Raw genomic sequence first — 21,143 nt, 5'->3', positions numbered from 1 at the left:
ACAACATGCACAGAGCTGATCCCTTGTTAGATGGCGGCTGCCGCTTCTTTTTGTTGTTTTTAGTAGTTCATCTGGGGCATAAAAGTTGCCGCACCAGGAGGTCATTTGCTTACATTTAAAATTTTGCTTAATATATATCTTTGCTTGGAATCTACCTCTGATTCACAGCCACCTTCATTTAGTAGCTGGCACCTTTACCATGCAAGCTGCAAGAAAAAGTAATTAAATTTAATAGAAGCCACCCTCCCTTTGAAGCTGACGGGGATTTAGAGCCACAGGGAGAAGCAATTAAACTGCAGCAGCCGTGGATTTGAAGCGAAGTTGTATAGTGAGTCTTTTTAAGGAGGAATTTTTCTAAGTGGGTCTGGATCGTCGGATCTGATGGGATGCGAAGGGGCTCTTTSCTCTAGGAGGCACCGCGAATGTTTAAGGCTGCCACTGGTTTAGAAAGCAGCGTCAGATATTCTTTTCCCCACCCATGTGTGATTTCAGCAGGGAATAGTTTTGGGATTACCTATCAAGGATCAGAAGAAAGATCGGAATGGCGCTGCCAGGCCAGGCACAGACCTTAGCTGTTTAGAAATATTTTTTGAGCATTTCCTATAAAGGCTCAGAGAGGAGTCTGTGACAAATACCTGCCTCTGATGCAGATGTTAATCAGACACGCAGGCTGGCAGTTCTGTTAACACTTGGGAGAAGGTTGCCGTCCGTCTGCAGTGCTTGGAAGTATTTGAAGCGCGGAGCGGCAGGAGGCCCGTGCAGGCGGTGCGGCCGCGGCGCCGCCAGCCCCGTGTTGCGGCGGTGCCGCCGCTCGCGGCCCGCGCGAATTGTTGTCTCAGCGGCCTCTGTGAGGTAGGAGCCGGCGGCCTGCGCCCCCCGAGCCGCGTCCCTGGCTATGGTGACCGGCCTGTCCGCGCTCCCCGCGGCCCCTGGGGCTCCGCCACCATGTTGGACCCCAACACGCTGGATGTCCCCGCCGTGATCTTCGACAACGGCTCGGGGCTGTGCAAGGCCGGCATCGCCGGGGACAGTGCCCCGCGCTCCGTTATCACGGCCATCGTTGGGCGCTCGAGAGCCAAGGCTACGATGCTGGGAGCCGGGCAGAAGGAGTACTACATTGGGGAGGAAGCTCAGTCCAAAAGAGGGGTCCTCTCCTTGAATTATCCCATTGACCACGGCATAGTGACCTGCTGGGACGACATGGAAAGGATCTGGAGACACGTGTACGAGTGCGAGCTGAGAATCAAAGCAAGCGAAAGGCCAGTGCTGCTCACTGAGGCCCCGCTCAATCCTCTGCAGAACCGGGAGAAAATGACCGAGATCATGTTTGAGGGCTTCATGGTGCCGGCCATGTACGTGGCCGTGCAGGCCACCCTGGCTCTCTATGCCTCGGCGCGCACCACCGGCATCGTCATGGACAGCGGGGACGGCGTCACCCACACGGTGCCCATTTACGAAGGGTACTGTTTGCCCCACGCCGTCTCCAGACTGGATATTGCTGGCCGGGACATCACCGAGTACTTCATGAGGCTCCTCCTGGAGAGCGGGCACTCTTTCGTCAGCACGGCCGAGAGGGAAATCGTGAGGGACATCAAGGAGAAGTTGTGCTACGTGGCCCTAGACCCCAGCCAGGAGATGAAAGCAAAGCCAGAGGAGATCATGAAGGAGTACAGGCTGCCCGATGGCAACGTCATTAAGATAGGCAATCAGCTCTTCCGGGCCCCCGAGACCCTCTTCATGCCTGCAAACATTGGAGTTGAGGCCCCCGGCGTGCACAGGATGATCTTCAACAGTGTCATGAAGTGCGACATCGATGTGCGCAGGAATCTTTATGGCAACATCCTGCTCTCGGGTGGGTCCACCCTCTTCCCCGGCCTGGATGAGCGGATCCTGAAGGAGATGCAGCTGCAGGTGCCTCCTGGCATGGCCGTGCGGATCATTGCCCCCCCGGAGAGGAAGTACTGCGTGTGGATTGGGGCCTCCATCCTCACCTGCCTGACGTCCTTCAAGCAAATGTGGGTCACGGTGAATGATTACAAGGACTTCGGGGCGGCCGTAGTGCACCGGAAATGCTTTTAGGAGCCGAGCGTTTGCTGCCCCACGGCGTGACGAGGAGCCCTGCCAAGGGCCGAGCGACCCTGGGGGTGCCACAGTTGTTTGTGTGTTTATTGGCTGACAAAACCTTTATGAAATAAAACATTAAACACATTGGTAACGAGCACTCTGAGACATCTTGCTGTTTATCGTCCCCAGGCAGGCACTGCATGTTCCTACCTCTGGCTTTTCACCGCCTGGGGGGCACACCGAGCCCCACTGCCACCTTCTTGCTCAGTTTAAGAAATTAATCTGGAGAGATTAGAGCTTGCCCAGCAATTGTAGCCCCAGCCCTTCCTGCTGGTGGCGTCAGACTAGCGCTGGGACTGAAGTGTGATATTGGGGCTGCTGTGACGGGCCTGGCGGGAGGCTGGATTTGCCTCTGGGATTGAAGTTCTGCCAGGGCCTCCCAGCAGCAATGTCTCACTGGGCTGGGGGCTCCCGAGCAGCTCCCGTGGGGACGGCTGCAGCCGAGTCTGGCCCTGGCACTGCAAGCAGAGGATGCTTCTGAGAGGGCTTAACCAAACCCAGCTGTGCTCTAGCTTGGGCATGAGAAGGGGCAGCCGTGCTGTGGGGAAATGGACTGGCTCTAAGTTATGTATCCCCCCTTCCAGCACCCCCGGAGTGAGGTGCTAAACGGGGGCTAAGCTTGAGGCAGGGAAGGGCTCCGGCGCCGGGGGTGATGGCGGGGCGGCCGGGCCCGTTTGTGATGCCGGGATCTAGAGCGCGGGGCGGCGCGCGGGCAGCGGGGCCATGAGCGCGGCCGCCGTCGTCGTGGACAGCGGCTCGGGGCAGTGCAAGGCTGGCGTGGCAGGCGAGCGCGCGCCCCGCTCCGTCATTCACACCGTGGTGGGATACCCCAAGTCCAAGTTCGTCATGTGTGGGGCTGGGCACAAGGACTTCTATATCGGAGAGGAAGCCCAGTGCAAGAGGGGCGTCTTGGCTTTTACTTACCCAGTGGAGCACGGCAGAGTCGTGTCCTGGGAGGACATGGAGAAGGTTTGGAGATTCCTGTATAAACAYGAGCTCAGAATGAAGCCCAGCGAGCAGCCGGCGCTGCTGACGGGGGCGCCGCTGAGCCCCGCGGCGCAGCGGGAGAGCCTGGCCGAGACCATGTTCGAGGGCCTCGGCGTGCCCGCCCTCTTCGTGGCGCTGCCGGCGCTCACCGCCCTGTACGCGCGGGCCCGCACCACCGGCCTCGTGCTGGACAGCGGCGCCGGCGTCACCACCACCGTCCCCGTCTACGAGGGGCACTGCTTGGTACAGGGCATCCGCAGGCTGGATTTTGCGGGCAGAGACGTCACCGCCTACCTGGCCAGGCTCCTTCTGGAGGTCGGCCACTCCTTTGTCAGCTCGGCGGAGAGGGAGATCGTGAGGGACATGAAGGAGAAGCTGTGCTACGTGGCTTCGGATCCCAGGCGGCAGGTGCGGGAAGAGCCGGCAGAGCTGGTGCGCGAGTACCTCCTTCCTGATGGGAACGCGGTCAGGGCCGGGGAGCAGCTCTTCCGGGCGCCCGAGGCGTTGTTCGTGCCCGCGGAGGCCGGCCTCTCCGCGCCCGGCGTCGCAGGGATGCTCCTGCAGAGCGTCGCCAAATGCGCCGCGGGRCTCCAGCCACTCATCCTCGGGCACGTGCTGCTAGCAGGCGGATCCACTCTCTTCCCAGGTTTCAAGGAGAGGCTTCTGCAGGAGCTGAAGGCACAAATTCCCCACGGCTGTCGTGTCAGGATTGTTGCCCCCAGGGATAGGATGTGCTCCGCCTGGATCGGGGCTTCCATCCTTGCCAGCTTAACCGCCTTTAGAAAGATGTGGGTCACCAGGGAGGACTATAATGAGGTTGGGCCAACAGTTATCCAGAGAAAGTGCTTTTGAAAGGAATATCCAAGAGAGATTTTTTAAGTGCTGATCTGAACAGCTGGAGAGCAGCTAATAAATCAGTGCAAAAATAATTGATTTGTATTAAGTGATTTTATAGCTTGGTAAAGAAAGATCCCTTGTGCATTGGATGAAAGAAAGGGTCCTTGTTCAGAGCACTTCTGGGATCCAAGAGGTTGGTTTTAATTCTAGAAGTGTGTAGATCCCTGCTAGAACTGCAAACGATTTGTGGGACTTGAGAACACTTGGGATCAAGCGCCCTGCATCTGATGCCCATGGGAGCTCCATAAACTTCCAGAGAGTGGGAAGGGGAGCTTGGATGGAGAAATAGGGGCCTCGGGGGTGCCGGCACTTGGCTGCGGCACCGGAGAGCTTTTGTGGCAGCCCCATGTGCAGCGGTGCCGTGGTCTGTCCGGCCGCCGGGCTGAGACTCGAGCATAAAACCTACATGCGGCTCCACCGGGATAGCTTAATGCGAGCTTAATTGCGTAAAACAATCAGAGAACGTGGGTGAAAAGATGCTTATTTTGGTTTTATTCTAGGAGAACCATGAAGAAGTTTTGTGATGTCACGCACCTAGGAGAGGGGCAAGGCAGCTGTCCCTGGCTGTCGCTGATTTTCTTTTGGGAAGACCTGGATGTATCAGGCAAAATTGCTCTTTTGTGACCTCATCAGTGAGAGTTAGGGAAACAGAGAAAATAATCCTGCAAATATTTGTGTGAATTGCTGAACAAATCTGCCTTACGGAGATCAGCAGTGTTATATTTTATAAATAACTCCAGCAARTAAGTTTAACTAGAGTAAATACTGTGGATAAGTCATGGATTTCTGAACTGAATTGTGAAATTCACGACGAAGTTGTGGATTTTTAGTAACGAAATCAGCATCTAAAATGAACAATTAGAAATTGTTGCAGGTTTCAGGATCACCTTTGCACACTTGTGCAGATGTGCACGCCGCACCCAGTCAGGCAAAGGCATACTGTCACAATTTGTGAAGCTAATTAGCACCGTGATGTATAAGTTGTTCAAAAATATTTGGAAAAGATTTGAAGATACTTCCCAGAACCGAGAACTTGGCAGGTTTGTTCCGGCGCAGTGGGAAGGGAAGAGCTGAACCRTGTGTTGCCAGCTCCTCATCGCAGCGCCCGGGCGCTTGCACGCGACACTGGAGGTGGGTCTCCGAACTCATGGATGCCCTCTGCTGCCTTGGGAATGCTGGGCGCCTCTCCCAGGAGCCTGGGGCTCCCGTGTGGCACGGCCGCCGGGCTGCACAGAGACGGAAGGAAGAGGAGAGGAAAGGGCAAGGGGAACGGGAAGGGGAAAGGAAAGGGCAAGGGGAACGGGAAGGGAAAGGGGAAGGGCTGTCGTGGCGAGCGGCGCGGGGGACAGGGGCTGGCACACACGTGCGGGGCGGCCAGGCGTTCCCGGCCCTGTGCTGCAGCGTGGGCAGCGCAGCCAGAGCCGGGTGTGTGACGGGCTGAGCCCGTGGCTCTCGGGGAGCTTTGGGCAGGGAGCCTGGCACCGCACAGCGCGTATTTGTAAGGGCTGGCGGTGTAGATGGTGGCAGGATACGGACGACCGTGGGGATCTGTACGGATCTACCTGCACTCAGCCCGTGTAAGGGGTCGGTGCCTGTGGTGGGYGGCAGCAGCAGCAGCGCTAGCAGTGCCCTCTGTCCAGCAGTGCTGCCCTGCAGCGGTTCCTGCTCATTGTGCCTTTCCTGCAGCRTGCGCAGCGCTTGCGGCCGCTGCCACGGGCAGCAGCAGCGCAGCCGGGCCTGACTGCGGCCTCGTGTCCCCTGCGAGCAGCGTGAGAGAACAGAGAGATGGAGCCAACCCCCGGCTGCCCCGCTCGGCCCAGGGCGACGCGCGAGGCGGCTGCTGCCCCGTGCAGTCCGTGCAAGCGCCCCGAGCGCTCTCTGAGCTGCTGGCAAATCTGAATCCGCAGTCTGGGGTCCTTCTTCTGTTACAGTTACCTTTTAGCAGCCCAGTGGAAAYGTGTAAACAAACGAGGTACAACTGTAGACAGTTTAAATATTTTACAGCTCACTGACTTCCATATGAGGAGGGATTTGCAGTAACTTAAGTGTTTAGACTCCTGCTCCAATAATCTAATGCAGATAAAAATGCAAACAGCAGTGTGCTGGAAGGCAGGGGAGCCCGAGAGAGTGGCGCAACCCAGGGTTGGTGTCAGGAAAGAGAAAAGGAAGATGAAAAGTGTGATAACCCTGCAAACACGGCTAGAGACACGAGCCGTGCTCGCAGTGACACCTAGCAGGGCTCTGCGGGTGCTTTTAATAAGATTTCACCCTTTGAGAACCAGATACATCTGACGTAATCCAGTAATTCACTGATACCAAAACTCTTTTACCTCAGGGAACCTTGTTCAACTCCTCCCAGCAGAAAAATCGTTTCAGCAAACCTTTATTAGAGGCATGTACCTCCCACACGGGGCTTGGCCTGCCTGTTTCCTTTCACCTGTGAGACCCGACTTTGCTCAAGGGCGTAGAACCAGATAGCGTCAGTCGGCATCTCCGACAGGAGCGTGACTTCCTCTCGACCTCGCCAGGCTCTCGATGCCCTCCTGCTTCAGAATCACTGTGCACACAAATACATATTTATATTTCATTAGTACTTTGAAGAGCTCTGAGATCCTCATCATTTGGGCCCACATCCCGGCGCTTGTGGCACAGGACATGTGCTGGAGGARTTCCCTCTGATCCGTTTCCTCCTGTGTTCTCCCTGTCCTCTGGATACAGGGAGGACGTTGCTGGTGAAGGCTGTTAGCCTCTCTGGCCTCAAGAAAGGAACAAATCTGGTGGGTATGAGGGTGGTCGCAGGGTCTGAAGAGGGCTGAGGTGATGCCTAGACGCAGCAGCGATGCCKTGTGGAATGAGGAGTGGAGCCTGGGGCGGCCCAGGTGAGGGTTGCCCTGCACAGAAGCCGCCTGCCTTTGCTCCGTGCAGGTCGCAGCCAGGTGGTGGGACAGCGGGAGCCGCCGTCAACGCACGGAGCCGGGGCTCAAACAAAAGTCACTTGAAAAGTTTGCATAAACATCTCAACYTGCTCCTGGCGATTTGTCCCTCCCTCCCAAAGTCTCATTTAAGTTTCAGTCCAGCAGCAGCTGTTTATTTTCTCTTAAATGTCAAACAATTCATCATTTTGCACTTTCTACATTTGCTGTGAATCGAAAGGTTTTATTGGAATGCGGTAGTGTCAGCCCAGGACAATGTGCTGGTTGCCCCAAACTCCGCCGTCCCTGCCACCCTGCCCGTGAGCTCTCRAGACAGGAGCCTCTCGCGTTCTCCTCTCGGCCCGTGGGATCAGGCACAAGGAAAAGCCGGGMTTCAAATGCACATGAGACGAATAACGATTATCTTTATTATTCGAATCCCTTGTCTCCTGCCCTCATGCATGTTGAGCACTGCGAGTCGCTGCTGTAAAAGGTGAGCTGAGCCCTGCTTTGCAAGCCGCTCACCGGGAGGATGCTGATGGCAGCTGCTTCAGAGATATATCTCTGTGGAAGGGGCAGGGAAGCGAGCCCTTTGCTTTCGACTTTGCTTAGAGCATAGTGCAGAGATACCTGGAGTTGCAAAGGTCCCAAAGGGCAGCGCACGCTGTCCTAGCATGTGAGCGTGGTAGCCGGGCGCAGCCGGCCAGGCACACTGGAGCTCTCCAGATAACTCTGGTGTTTCTGGCCCGTGCGTGGGCAGGACCAAGCAGTACGGCGAGCTGCTGCGGGCAGCCACCGCTCACACACGTAACCACTGCCCGTAGGGACGTGGCACTTGCCAGACACGCTCAGCGATGCCACCCTGGGCAGCACCAGCTGTCTGCAAGACTAGCTGGGATCTCCTGCAGCCAGTAAACCCCAGAATTAAGTGCTAGGGCAGAGTCCCACTATCAACAGGTATGAAAACGGGGGTGGAAAAAGCTCTAGCACCATGGAGGAGTGTCCAGAAAGGGCAATGTTGGTACCAAGGGCAGGTAGATACCGGTCCTGCTGCTGAATATGGGCAGCTCCGACAATACATTTATTGAGTCGCTGTCAAAGCTGCTTCCATTTCGCTGCGTTTCTACGTGAGTACCTGCCTTTGAGCTGCTGAAGTGAAAGAGTTAAGAACGCTGCCGAGCTCCCCAGCGGGGCTGCTGCTGTGGGGAGGGTTATTTACCTCTTGCTGCGAGGGGCTCTGCGCTCATTGCACCCGCGCACGCAGGCACCGCGCACACACACACGTGCAGCCTTTATTAGGCCTTTCCATACAAGTATTCTATATATATATATATTTTTTTTTGATTTGGAAAACTTCAGAGTGCTTTTTTCACACACAGTAAAGTTAGCTTCGCTGAGATTCATTAGTCCCCTTTCCCCTGGTGTGTAAATGGATCTCTCTTAGTTATGCAATGCGAGGGTACACAACCATGAAAAGTGCAGAGGCAGCCAAAAAAAGCATTGTTCTGAACTCAGACGTGTAAAATATTCATATTCAATAATAAAAAATAAAAAACAGCCCTTAATAAAAATTTCACAAAATAAAATATGCATTGTTATGCYGTCCCCAGGGCTGCAGCAGCTTCCAGACCAACATGTTACGTGGGTTTCCACTGCCTTGTTTTACTCGATTAATTCAAAACCAATTCACTCACAGTATTAGGTACCTAAATTGGTCCTGATTTCTCAAAGGGCTGTGTATCTATGACTACAGCTATAGCTGGCAGAAGCTGTGACTGTTTGAGGCCTAACAGTGCGTATGGCAGGGCCGTCCCTGGTGCTAAAGGTACTTCTGTGCTTTGARATGCAGCTGGGCAGATGCACACACCAGCCTGAACAAACAAGAATGCTCTTTTAGCATGGTGCTCTGGATACCCTGTTCTTGAACGGACAGATTACTCCAAGAAAGAACCAGCTCCATGCGGCGGAGCGGCTCGTCTGGAACGGGTGAAATGTCTGCGTCCTGCACCGCGTTGAACCCTGCAGAGCTGCCACGCAAAGGCACAATGCAAGAAATGATCCCCTCTCTGTTTCACTGAGGAAAGCAGAGGTTGGTGCAGTTTGTGAGAGGATGCAGCAGAGCCAGGAACTCAGGTTTGCTGCGTCTCCATCCACACTCACTAACGGGAGGTCAGCCTGCCTTGGTCACTGGGCTCTGACTGGTGACAAGGGGCAGCTGCTGCTGTCTCCCTCCCGTCCTTGTTTGCAGCTTCCAGAGCGTTTGGGGGCTCTGCTTTTCAGGAGGTGATTTGGAAGCATCAGTGCTTGAGGCCTTCTTCCCAGGTTACATCCCCGTGCTCCTCTGGCATTGATACCAACAGAAATGGCAAATTCCTGCACTTGCCTCAGGGACTTTGCTCTGCATCCTCTGTGGCAAAATCTGAAGTCAACTCTAATCCCTTACTTCAATAGCTGCACTGTGCTAGGGGCTGCATTGGCCCTGAGAGCCCGGCAGCAGGGGAGAATATTAAATGATACTATAAATATTGCTAAAGAAAAGAGAATTCAGGAACTAGAGGAAAGGTTCTGAACTTAAAACATTGCGCCTGGCAGTGAAATTTTATCAAGATGTATGGGAAAAGAGAATGAGAAACTCCAAAACAACCAATGCTTYAGATGTTTCTTTTATCTAAAGTATAGCTAGTTAAATGTTTCACATAGAACAAGTCCCAGGGAACATAAATCAGGGCTGTGAGCTACGTTTTATAAAGACCTCAAAATATAAGTTCTTTACCTCCCACATTTTCAGGCCAAATATTTTAACTGGAAAAGTATGTGGGACAATAAGCATGCGTATTACCCATCTCCTTAATGACCATTCCCACCAAGGTGATTTGTTCCGTGTCCACAGCTTGGTATTTATATACAAGGAAATGAAATGAACAGAAAACAATCCTTCATAAAACCTAGTGTTGGAAAAATTGTAACCGCAAGTGACAGTTTGGAAGGAATGAAATATGCTGTGATGTGACAGCTGTCAGTCATGTTAGTGATTTATCTGCTTGAGGGGGGAAACGAGCGGGGGAAAGTGCTCAGCCCTTGCAGGCTCCAAATACACTTGTAATGGGTGCGACTTTGAGGCAAGTACTGGGCTTTCTGAAGGGGGATGGAAAGAATTAAGTATTTTCAGTGGTTTGGGGTATCATCTTGATTTTCCTTTGCCTATTACATTTTCCAGTGGCGTTGGATAAAAAGCATTTTTCTTCTTGAATTGTGCCTCTGTACTTTGTATACTAAAAATAAAACTAACGGTGAACRTAAAGAACGTGTCGTTCCACCTAGAGCAGCCCAGATCCTAGGCGGAGACCCCTGGAAACTCCTGCACGGAGCTGGAAGAAGAGCTGACGATTCCTGGCGGTTCCTGAGGGCTCTGGCAGGAACATGAAGATTGGACCCCATTTCTCTGCCCTGAGAGCTCCCAGCAGGTGCGTGAGCTGCAGCAGAGCGGACAGGGAGCAACGTGGTCGGTGCAGGACAGAGCCCCGGGTTTGCGTGTCCGTGTTCAGCTGCTCCTCCAAGGGCTCTGATTCTCTAAGAATCTCCTCCGTGCTTTGTATTTTGTGTCTGCGGTTTCTGCAGAGGCAAATAGTAACATGCTGACAAATCTCCCTCCTCGGCAAGACTTCCTGAAAAATCTTTTTCCGGTCTTGCAAACACTTGGCCACACTTTCTTCCTTTGTATTTTTTCAGGATCCTGTAAGAGGAATGTGCTGAGCAGCGTTGAACCCAGCAGAAAGCCAGTGGAGCAGTGGAGTCCCTTGCAAGCCCTGGGCCCGGCTGTAGGTTTGCAATCCCGCCACCACAGTCCTCCTGGGGACACTTGTGGTGTCTCCCAGCACTGCCTGCCTCCTGGCTGTGTCTAGCAAGAGGATGTGCTGCTAGAACCGCTGGAAACCGCTGCCTCCGCATCCCGACGTTCAGAACATCTGTCTTCTTTTGTCCAGCCCTCAGTGCTGCATTCTTCCAGCCTCACAGAATTCACTGCCTGTTTTGCAATGGATCTCCCTCTCTGAGAGTAAAGAGAGGAGTTTGCTGGTGTTAAAAGCATTGCTCTGTCTGTGGTTTGCAGGGCGTCTTGGATCACATGTAACCCTGATAATGTCGGAGCCGCAGGCCAGCCAAGGAAGCGCTGGTGAGGCACCGGGTCCTCGTAATGCAGCCCAGTTGGGAAGATCCTGCTCTTCAGACCCTTTGCTGCCCCGACAAATGCACAAGGTAATGGATACGCTGCCAAAGATGTTTCTGTCGGTCATTTCTGAATTCCTACAGAAAACTGTATTTCTCAGAACAGCGCTGCAAAACTATTAAGCTCTGCTGGTGGCCTGATGGTATTTTCTGAAGCCCTGTCTCRTGGCCAAAGTAATATATATTTCCTAGAAGCACATGGCCCTAGAGAGAGAAATCTTGGACTTGTAAGATGTTCAAGACAATGTCTCCAATGTTGTAGCCACACAGTTTTAAACCAACTGTATTTGGTGCATTTACTTTGAATCTGAATACTGAAATAAGTGAGATCTTAATCGCTTTACAGGGATCCAGAGGAGAAGAACGGCCAGGATGATGGTGTGGGAGAGCCAGCGGGTTCACTGCTCGAGGTGCCAGCCTTGCCTCTCCTGCGAGGCYGCCGGGGAGCACAGAGAAGTGTCCATGGATGAGCCACTAAAAGTGCAGGGAGTTTCCCTCTGAAGTCGCAAAAGGGATTAAAACCAACCATAATCCATGAAGTCACTTCAGATGCTTTTTCTCCAAGAAAGTCCTGAGGAATTCCCAGGCTCCTAACCTGTTCCARTTGGCACCATCCTGCACTAGAGCTCTAGTATCAGCAGAGTTTGGGATGTTTCCAGTTTTTCTGGTGAGAGATTACATGAAACCAAAATAATTCTTTCCGTGGGGGATTACATCGCCACTTTTGTTTCTAATATTCCCCTCCATGAGTAGGAACTTTTTTTGGGTACCTGTTTCTTCTTTGGCTATGAGACCTAGTACTGTTTAGAAAATCTAGGCAGAAATCCATTTCATTAATTTAATTCCTAATCATTTAATTCCTAAAGGAACCTGATTAAATAGCACATTGAAAGACCATTCTTTACATTTTGGCTGGATGCTCTTGGACAATTAATTTTGTGTAAATCATACGACACAGTGTTATACATTTTAGTGACCAAAATGCATCTGTGCGGTTAATTAGATAAAAATGCACCTTGAGGAACTGTCTTCCACTGCTGAAAATGATTCGTATTTGTGGGAAAATTGCTACTGATTTGCAAGGGTCTGGATCAAGTATCTACTTTCTTCTTATTTTTTTATTTTCTGTCCAAGTACCAAAGAGTACTTCAGGGATTTTTTTGGCAAGGGGCTTTGAGCAGGAAAATAGGAAATGAACTGGAAAATTTGAAGACTACAGCAAACAAGAAAATCCTGGAAGGAACACTCTGCAGATCCATCCTAGCCTTTAATAACATGGAAAGATTTCATTAGGAAAGGTGGTGGAGAGGGAAAGTGCGTCAGAGGGGGCAGCGCCCGTGCCGGCGCGCGGGGTTTCCTCGCGGCTCGCGGTTCCAGCCGGGCCTTTTGTGTGGAGCCTCTGCCGCGCTGGACACTGCACTCCCGAGGCCACGGAGCCGAGCGCAGCCAGGGGCTGTAGGAGCAGCTGGGAGGAGGGCAGGCAGGGCCGGGGTGATGGCGCTGCCAGGACAGCCCCGGCTGCCGCCCCGGCCCCTCTGCGCTGCCGCTCTTCCCACGCCAGCTCCACGCTCCGCAGCCCTAGCAGGTCAGGCTGCTGCCTGGAGAACACTCTTACAGGGGCAGTTTCGTCCAGTCTCCCTCAACTGTCAACATGTCCACCAGCCACAGGTGCTGCRGCCACGTGTTTGCTGCTGCGCTCGCAGCGCTGCCCCGGCCCAGCGAGGCCCAGGGCCGGTAGCGGGGCCCAGCTGCTCCCGGTCGCTGAGYGCCGCCACCTGCGGCTCGTTGTCTAATTGCATATAAGCAACCATGAGGCACTGCACTCAAGGGTCATTCTGTTGTTGGGAGAGTTTGCAGTTGAGTTTGTGCTGGGCTGCAGCCCCGGGGCCTCTGCTGACCTGCTCTAGGTCTGTATGTTCTTCACGTCTTTGGGGGTAGTGGTTTGGTGGCTGTGTGGTGGAAGAGGGGGGGACTTGAAGCATTAAAATACAAACTGGTTTATGGTCTTTTATGTGTCTCTATTGTGTGTGTATCAGTAAAGCCAATGCCAAAAATACTACTTGTGGCACCCCAAGAGGCCAGGAAATTTGCAGTTCTGGCAGGGAGCTTAGTGATGTTTAACTTTTTTGTGTGTGAGTACAGGGAAAACTCTACTGTTCTTCTAGTTTTAGAGTCCTTTCCCTACTACTACAGAGATTAATCTCCAGTGGGATTTGGGGGAAGCCATTCCCTGTCCAAGCTATGCATTCCATTCCAAGGGAATATGCTCTGTGCTTGGGCTTAACAATGTAATATTCTTTACAGGTTTTATGGCCTCTGATGTTATCAGTGTGGGCACCAGGTAACCCTCTATTGAATCATGCTGCAGTGGAAGGCAAGAACAGCAGAGGAGGACCTGGTAAGTAAAAAACAAATCTATTTCCTTTCTAGAAAGTCTGAAAGATAAAATGTTTTTGTTGAGCAAATGAAAGGAAATGTGGAAAAAGTGAAACTAGGGAGCTAAAAGAGAAAGCTATTTGGAAAACTTGAACTAATGCAATGGTGTCTTTAATATGATGCAATTGGGATGCTGTTGGTTGTGGGGCAGATCGTGATGTATGTCCAGTAACTGTGAATAACAGTATGGGCCACATTTAATTGAAGCRTCAACTGCTCTTGAAAAAGACAGCGGGTTTTCTTGTTGCTACTGAACCTCAGGAGCTTGCTACAACTGTTGGATTTGGTGCATGCCCGGGGCACTTGCTGAAGATGTTTTCCAGTATGTATCTGAACCTTTGGAATCTCTTTGGAAACTTCCATGCTTCTAGTTTCTCTTAGGATCTTGTGGGTGGCTGGGATTTTTGTTTTAGAAAAGCAAGATTTTTTTGTGATTTCTGGACTGACTAATTGTGAGAGATGTTAAGGTGCCTTTCCCAAGGGATAAGTTGAGGGATGCTAAGCAGCTGAGCTCTAGTTGCTGAACACTGAGATAGAACTTGCTTGAGTTGATCAGGACAGCCCGGTATCTCTTTGCTTTCTTTCCAGCCCCAGGGTGACATGCAGGAGAGATGAATATGGTCTCGATCTTGAAGGTCTTTTCCCACCATAATGGTTCTATGGATGTTTTGACACTGTGTGAGACCAAATTTGGGATTTCTGGCCATTGGGGCTAACTCTGAAGCTTTTTATCAGTTAGAGGTAAAATTGCAYTTTGTGGGGCAGGAGTACAAGCTAAAGGGAAACTGAGGTAATCCAGGGGAGAAGTCTCAGGAATTTGTATTCAGGCTGCAAATGTGTGTGCTGATACTAAAGAAAGATTAACTGCATTTATTAATTCATTCATGCTGCTTGTTGGAAACACCACAGTTGAATTCCTTCTGGGGTACCATCTGTTTAAAAAAAAAAAAAAAAAAAGAATCTGTATGGCAAAGACTTTCCTTTAAATTTAGTACAAGACAAAATCCTAGCTGGTTCTATTTATGGATCTCAGGGCATGAGAGATTTTCAGATTTCAGTCTAACTCTATATCTTTCTCCCATAAAAAACATGCTCAGCATTTTTTCTCATCCTTCCAGTACCAAATGACTTTGCTGTTGCTATCCCTTTACTAAGGCACAGACCCTTGAGTGACAAAGATGTTGGTTTTGYTGATGGAACAGGCAGTTTTGCAAGTTGTGATTTCACTGTTGCATGACGAGTTCCGCTCTGGGTTCGGTTTATTCTTGAGCAGATCCTCCCTTGCTCTGTGGGTTTGTGGCAGCTCCCTAGTCTGGGTAATGAGTTGTGCTGCATCCTGACCATGCGCGTGACACATATGGGTGTCATGGGAGATAGGTGCTTGTATGGAAAGCAAAATGGCTGCGGGGTGAAATAGTCAGAAATGTGAATTTCCAATAACTTGCATGGTGATAAAATAAGCTTAGCATTAGTTCATGCCTATTTAATAGGGGAAAATACTAAATGGTGGTTTGCTTGGAAAATCAGCAGTACCTGGGTGAATGACATCACTGAACATAAATCTTTTTTCTGTGATTTATTTGTATTAAGAGAGTTTTGAATGGTTTTGTTTAAAGTGATAGTTTTCCCTTTTGAGTGGAAGTGAGGCTGTGATAAACAGGACCAGCTGTAAAAATGAGAGGGTGAGGTGAAGCTGTGGTGATCGTGGTGCATGAGGGCTGAGCTTGGTGTTGCACGAAGCCTCCATCGGAGCAGCGGTGCTTAATTATTTCCCCCAAAAATAATAGGAGACACTGGTCACTTGTCCCTGTTGTGACACAGCTGAGTTTTACTAGTTGGGTCCTTCCTTATACCCTAACTGTGCCCAGACAGCCTGAGTTTAGTAGCCAATATACTGGCGAGTAATCACTGCCCGAATGGCTCATTCGGCTGAGCTCTGTGACAAAATGATTAATACTTAAATTCCCTTGAAAATGTCAAGCTCTTTTGTGATTTTTAAATTGATTCACATTCTGTGTTTAAGAGGAGAGTTAAAAAGCTGTTAATAATAATTGTATAGAAAATATGTTCCCCATATGAATGACTACTGTCCCTCTCGTAATGTACCCACGCGGCTGATGTGGAGGAGCCTCCTGCTCTTCGGGATGCACTTGCTATAGGCAAGTGCCACTCTTATTTAAGCCATTTAAAATCACTGTATGGGTGATCTCACTCCATTATTTTTAAAGAAACTTCTCAGTTCACTCTATTTAACTTTATATTTCAGAGAAATGAAGCTGTTTCCCTATCTCATTTGTACTAAAGGAGCAAAACTGCAGCTGAATGGTAGTTGAGCAGTTCACAGTACATCTGGTTTGAGGTACCAAGAGTCTGGAGGGAAGATAAGAAAGGTCCTGAGTAGATCGAGAACAATATTGGTACTGTTAAGAGACTGCAGAAAGAGTTGGAAAACATCTTTCTTGATCTGATTGCAAAACATGGATGCTGCTGCTGTGCAAGGGTTTTCTGCAGAGGCTCAGTTCTGGAAAGCTGCACATAATTCTGAAAAAGTGCCATTTGAAAACGAACTTGGGATGGGGTTTGTATGGTCTCAGAGGRTTGTCACAGAGGGGCCGTCATCCCCGTGGGGCGCTCCAGCTCTTCAGAGTGTCTGTCGGGAGCGCCCGGGCCCCGCAGGGGCTTTGGCTGCCGCTGCACTGAGCTCCGCTGCCCGCAGGCGGCTCCGGGCGGGTTGGGAGCCGGTTCATCCTCATGCCCTGGCTGGGCAACCCGTGAGACAGAGAGGCTTCCTCCCTACTGCATCCCTCCGGGAAGGCTGTTTTCCTGGTCCTGAGTAAACACTATGATCCAGCAAAGCTTTTATTTGATAAGTGTCCAATTAATTATTTTCAATGCTCTGCTGATTGTGAGAGCCCTTTCACCACACAGGGTGCGAATGAGGCTCTTCCGAGAGGCGGGGTGAGGGTGACCAGGGTTCCCAAAACGCACTSTTCTTGCCCCAAGGGTCCTGCATTTTCCCCTGTAACACAAGTCTTCCCCTCTAACACAAGGAATAAACTCGGGATGCAAGGCACAGCGGGCAGGGAAGGTGGCCAGGTGGGATAGTGGTTTAAATGGTGCTCTTGTAGGTGCAGGAGAGCTGGGCTGTGCCTGTGGAAACCACCGCCCCAGGGAGAGGGGCATTTACGTTCGGGGAAGCCCTTGGATGTTCATGCGCAGATTTGCATTTCATTTTTCTAACTAGTTTTAAAACGGAGCTTGATTATTTTTGCTGTTGATAATTAGTTGTGACTCGCGGTGCTGCTGTGGGGACGGCGTCTGCGGGGATCCCACAGACCGCTTCGCGGGGTCTGCGGGGGCTCGGGGGGGTTTGTGCACGATTTGCGGTCTGAAACCTGGCGTTGCGGAGGGCGCGGGCGGCTGCCGCGGAAGCACCCGCAGCTCGTCCCTGCGCCGGGAAGCGGGCGCTGCCGGCGGGAGSGCGGCCCCGGGGGCTGCAGAGGAGCCGGGCGACGGGACACGGCGCCCCCGGCCCGGCCCGTTGGAGCCAGGAGCGCCGCGGGAGGAGGGGGCTCCCTCTGCCCGGCACAACCTGCCGCGCGTGGAAAGAGACGAAGTTCCCTCTGCGTTTTCGTGGCCGCTTTCTGGAGCGAGCTTCATTCCTTTTTAAATCTAAAGGAACCTCTGCTTCCCCTGCGGTTAAATACATATATATATATTTGTGCGGATGGCTTTTCCGGGAGTTGGGAAGGGGAGGCAGCGCCGGTCACGGCGCAGTGCGTTCAGCGCTCGGCCGCGGGCGGCCCCGGCCCGGGGGCTCCTTGAGCCGCCCTCCCGCTGGGGGCAGCGGGCGCAAAGCGGCCGCGGGGGGAGCCCCGCGTGTCCCCCGCGCGCGCGGGGCCGGGCGCTCCCGAGCGGCGCCGCCCGCCGCCGCYTTTCCCCTTTCACTCGTTTTTTTCTCTTTTCTCTCTTTTTTTTCTTATTCTTTTTGGGTGGGTGGGAGATGGCGTTAGAGATGCTTTTTCTTAATAAAACGCGTCCGCGTCCCGTCAGGTCCCTGTTTGTTCCCACTATGCACTTTTTTCTTTTTTTTTTAAGTGGTTGATCGGGGGCGGGCTGGCACCGGCTCCCCGCGCTTTATCGCCTCTCCCCAAAGGAGTTTCACATCCTCAGCTYCTAGATCTCCTACGTCTAAAAAAAACTCCAATAATAACAAAAAGGGGGGAGGAGGGGGAGAAAAACTGAGGTGGAAGGAGCGACTTTTTCGGCCACCTTTGTGGCCTCGGGATCCCGTGCGCGGCAGCTCTCGGGGCTTCGACCCGTTTTCCCCCTGCACACGAACGGCTCGGATTTATCGTTCAAAAATAGTTTTTTTTCCTCAAATCTACCTGCGAATATTTGTGACGGGCACGGCTGAGTTTAAACGAAAAGGAGCTTTGGGAGAAGAAAAAAAAATTGTAATTATTTTTCCTGTTTGCCGGGGGAAAAAAAGAAAAAGGAAAAAATAGTTGTTGATTAGGACTTGGGCATTGCTGCGCTGGGAAAGCTCCTCTAGAAAAGCAATTCTAAACAGCGAAGGGGAAAAGGCTCTATGGTGTTTTATTTTCATGATCTCTTGCAGACACGTGAGCTGCGCTTCGTGAAAATAAATGAACAAAATGAACATTTCGGGGCGGGCTGTGGGGAGCCGGGGCGCGGGCAGCGGGGCCGCGGAGGGGCCGGGGCGCAGGGGCCGCCGCGACTCGCCGTCGTGTCACCTAATGAACCGTTTTCGTTGACGGCCCTGACGCTTTCCCTGGCTCGGGCTGCGCGCGGCCCCTGCGCGGGATTAGTGGTCGGGCTCCTCATTTCCTTCAGCCGTAAAAGGTCTTGAACTCAGTTAATAGCTAATAATTATGCAACACGTTCGGCTGCGGCCGCCGGTGATAGCGGGAGCCCCGCGGGGCGGCCCCGAGCCGGGCAGGTGTCGCCGTCCCCGGGCAGAGGCAGCCTCGTGGAGCCGCTGCCCGCGCTCCGCGTGCGCGGGGCGGCCTCGAGGAAGGCGCCCGAGGAGCGTCTGGCGTCTTGCGAAGGGCGCGTTGCAGCCGAGCAGCGTCCGAACGAAAGGGCTTGTGCAGCGCCGGGGGGGCACAGCCCGGGTCGGGGGGCAGGGGGCACAGCCCAGGCGGGGGCACCGCGCTCGGCTTCCTGCGGCCCTCGCCGCAGCCTCGGGGCGGGCAGGGCGCTCCCATGGCTCGCTCRGAAAGGGCTCAGCTCCCTCGTTCCTCCCGTTCCTGAGACATCGTCKTGGTGAAAGCGGCTGTTGGTGTCCCCCGAACCTGCGCGGGGTGGGTGGCAAGTGTCACGGCCAGAGCARGGGTCGGGGTGTCTGTCCTTCCACGCGGGAATGGCTTCCTCGTGCGAGCTCCCGTTCCAGGATGCGCGTTTCGCCCTCACCGCACGGGCATAGCGGTAACGAAATTGAAGGAATTGTTAGAGCTGAACACGWTTTTTTCGAAATCTTAAATGACAATTTATGTGCTCTGCTTTCGGGCCGGGGAGCCAGCGCTTTCGCCTGGAAATGAGAATTAAAACGTTGATAAAGGTTTCGCTGCCGAGATTTGGTCCGGGGGAAGCCGAAGGAGCGGAGCATTGGCGGGGCCGGGGCCCCGTTCCTGCTTCCTCCCCTCTATTCTACTTGTTAGGGGAGCGGCGGGAACGGGCAAGGTGACCTAAACCGCGGTTCTTCTGCGCAGAAAACATTTTTCCTCTGCATCCTTCTCAAGGAGAAGGGAAAAAAAAAAAACAACAGAAAGCGCGGTTTCGTTGTTTGGTCGGGAGCTACTGAAAGCCGCTCGAGTAAAAACAAAATATATTTTTATATATACAATAAAAAAAAAGGAGCATGCGAGCAAGCCGTGTTTGGGCTCTCCGCCGGCACGGGGCTCGGCGAGACCCCCCCCCCCCCCCGTGTCCTCAGCTGCCCCCGTGAGTGCGGAGCTGCCCCCTACCCTTTTAATGTCCAGCCCTCAGCTGTGTAGCGGCCCCTCCGGGCCCCGGCCTCGGCCCACGCTGCCCGGGGCTGCGGGGCGGCCTCTGCGCCGKCCCCGCGCGCTCCTTGTGGAGCGAGGGGAGCACGGGGACAGGGTCCGTGTTCCCCCAGCGCAGGCAGGTGGCGGAGCCCGCGCGGGCTCGGCGCTCGAGGGGCCCGAGGCGACCGCGGCCCCGCGCTACGGCGCGGAGCTAGAAGCGGGCGAGGGGAGAAGCTCCCGCCTGGCCGCCTCCCCGCGCGCCCCTCGGGCCTCGCGCGCAGGAGCCTCCGCTCTCCTTCGGTCCCCGCGACCCCTTTGCAGCCGCTGAACCGCTGTGGGCAGCCCCTGCGCGCCCGCGCAGCCGCCACTTGCCGAGGGCAGCGGCCGGAGCGGGGCCCGGGCCGAGGCGGCGGGAGGCGCCGCGAGCCCCGGCTCCCGTCCCGGCCGGGCGGCCACCTGCGGCTCCGCGAGGCTGCGCGGCCCCGGGGCCTCTCGCTCCGCGCCCGGCCCTGCAGCGATCGCGAGGTCGACCGGGAGCAGCGCCCGGGTCCCCCCCGGCCCCGCTCCAGCTTCGGGGGGGAAGCGGCGCTTCCAGCGGGGACCCCGCGGAACCCGCGCGCACGGAGCTCTGCGCGGGGAGCTGCGCGTTGCTCCCGTTACATCCTCCCTTCACCTTCCTCCCGTTAAATCTCTCTTCGCCTTCACCTTCCTCCCGTCAAATCCTCCCTTCACCTTCCTCCGAGACCGTCTGACCCGGCGTCCGCGCGGCGCTTTCCCTGCGCTCCGGGCAGCGCCTCCGTCCCCGCGCGCTTTGCGCGGCTCCCGCTTCCCTCCGCTACCTGCGCGGCGCCCCGCGGGGCTGCACGGGACGGGGCGGCCACGGAGCGCGGAGGAAGCCCGGCCAGAGCGCCCAGGGGGGCGAGCGAAGCTAAGGGGTTAACAACAAATTAGAGGAGAGAGAAAAAAAAAAAAAAAAGTAAGGAAAAGAGAGAAACCCTCCCTGAAGGGTCGCTGAGACCAGTTCGGAATGAAAAGCAAAAGCAAATTTAAATACGTGCATTTGCAAAACGAGCCCCGTTAACGAACTCCCTCCWAGGCGTTGTTATTTAGCAATAATAATAATAATCACCTCTTTATGGGATGGCACCTTGATCCTTAAATATTGTCCAGTGTGTAAGGTCAGTGTGCGGAGGGGCAGGAGCGGAGAGGGCTGATTTTTCTTAAAGGGGCAGATCAGGGGAAGGCTCTGATGGTGTCGGGAGAGAGGAGGGGGGAGAGATAAGTGGTCTGAAGAAGAGGATAGGACAAAAAAAAAAAAAAAAAGGCGCTGCTGATGATGAATACGTTGGAAAGTTTTTTTGGCCCCGGCGAGGGTGTCAGATTGAAGGCTCTGTGCGCATGTGCGAAGGTGTCCAAACTGACAATGCTCGGGAGATGAGGAGAGTGCGCGGCTGCTCCCGGGCGCGAGGCGCAGGAGCCGCAGCCGCCGGCCGCCACCATGAGGTCCAAGGCGCGGGCCAGGAAGCTGCCCAAAAGTAGGTGCTTCCCGCGG

At 53.7% G+C, this 21,143-nt stretch overlaps 3 protein-coding genes across 3 annotated transcripts in view; all 3 read left to right on the top strand.

Moving 5' to 3' along the window:
- The first annotated feature begins 945 nt into the window (after positions 1 to 945).
- Positions 946 to 2,079, top strand: LOC112957408 (actin-85C-like). Its single transcript, XM_026051048.1, has one exon. The coding sequence runs from the start codon at positions 946 to 948 to the stop codon at positions 2,077 to 2,079; it is 1,134 nt and encodes a 377-aa protein (XP_025906833.1).
- Positions 2,080 to 2,847: 768 nt separating this feature from the next.
- On the top strand, positions 2,848 to 3,963 carry ACTRT2 (actin related protein T2). The gene is made up of 2 exons (XM_026051109.1): positions 2,848 to 2,967; positions 3,094 to 3,963. Exons 1-2 carry the CDS (start codon positions 2,848 to 2,850, stop codon positions 3,961 to 3,963), a joined length of 990 nt encoding a protein of 329 aa, XP_025906894.1.
- Positions 3,964 to 11,766: 7,803 nt separating this feature from the next.
- PRDM16 (PR/SET domain 16) overlaps positions 11,767 to 21,143 on the top strand; it is a 199,387-nt gene continuing 190,010 nt past the window's right edge. Inside the window, exons 1-2 of the mRNA XM_026051121.1 lie at positions 11,767 to 11,811; positions 13,449 to 13,542. Of these exons, the coding sequence (XP_025906906.1) occupies positions 11,794 to 11,811; positions 13,449 to 13,542 (112 nt within the window). The 5' untranslated portion in view covers positions 11,767 to 11,793. The remainder of the gene's footprint in view (positions 11,812 to 13,448; positions 13,543 to 21,143) is intronic.

This window comes from Nothoprocta perdicaria, unplaced genomic scaffold (genome assembly GCF_003342845.1).
Source record: "Nothoprocta perdicaria isolate Ctin4 unplaced genomic scaffold, notPer1 scaffold_72, whole genome shotgun sequence".
Lineage (NCBI taxonomy): Eukaryota > Metazoa > Chordata > Aves > Tinamiformes > Tinamidae > Nothoprocta > Nothoprocta perdicaria.
Note: the sequence above shows the minus strand (reverse complement) of the source record. Positions and strands in the feature narration are given on the sequence as shown.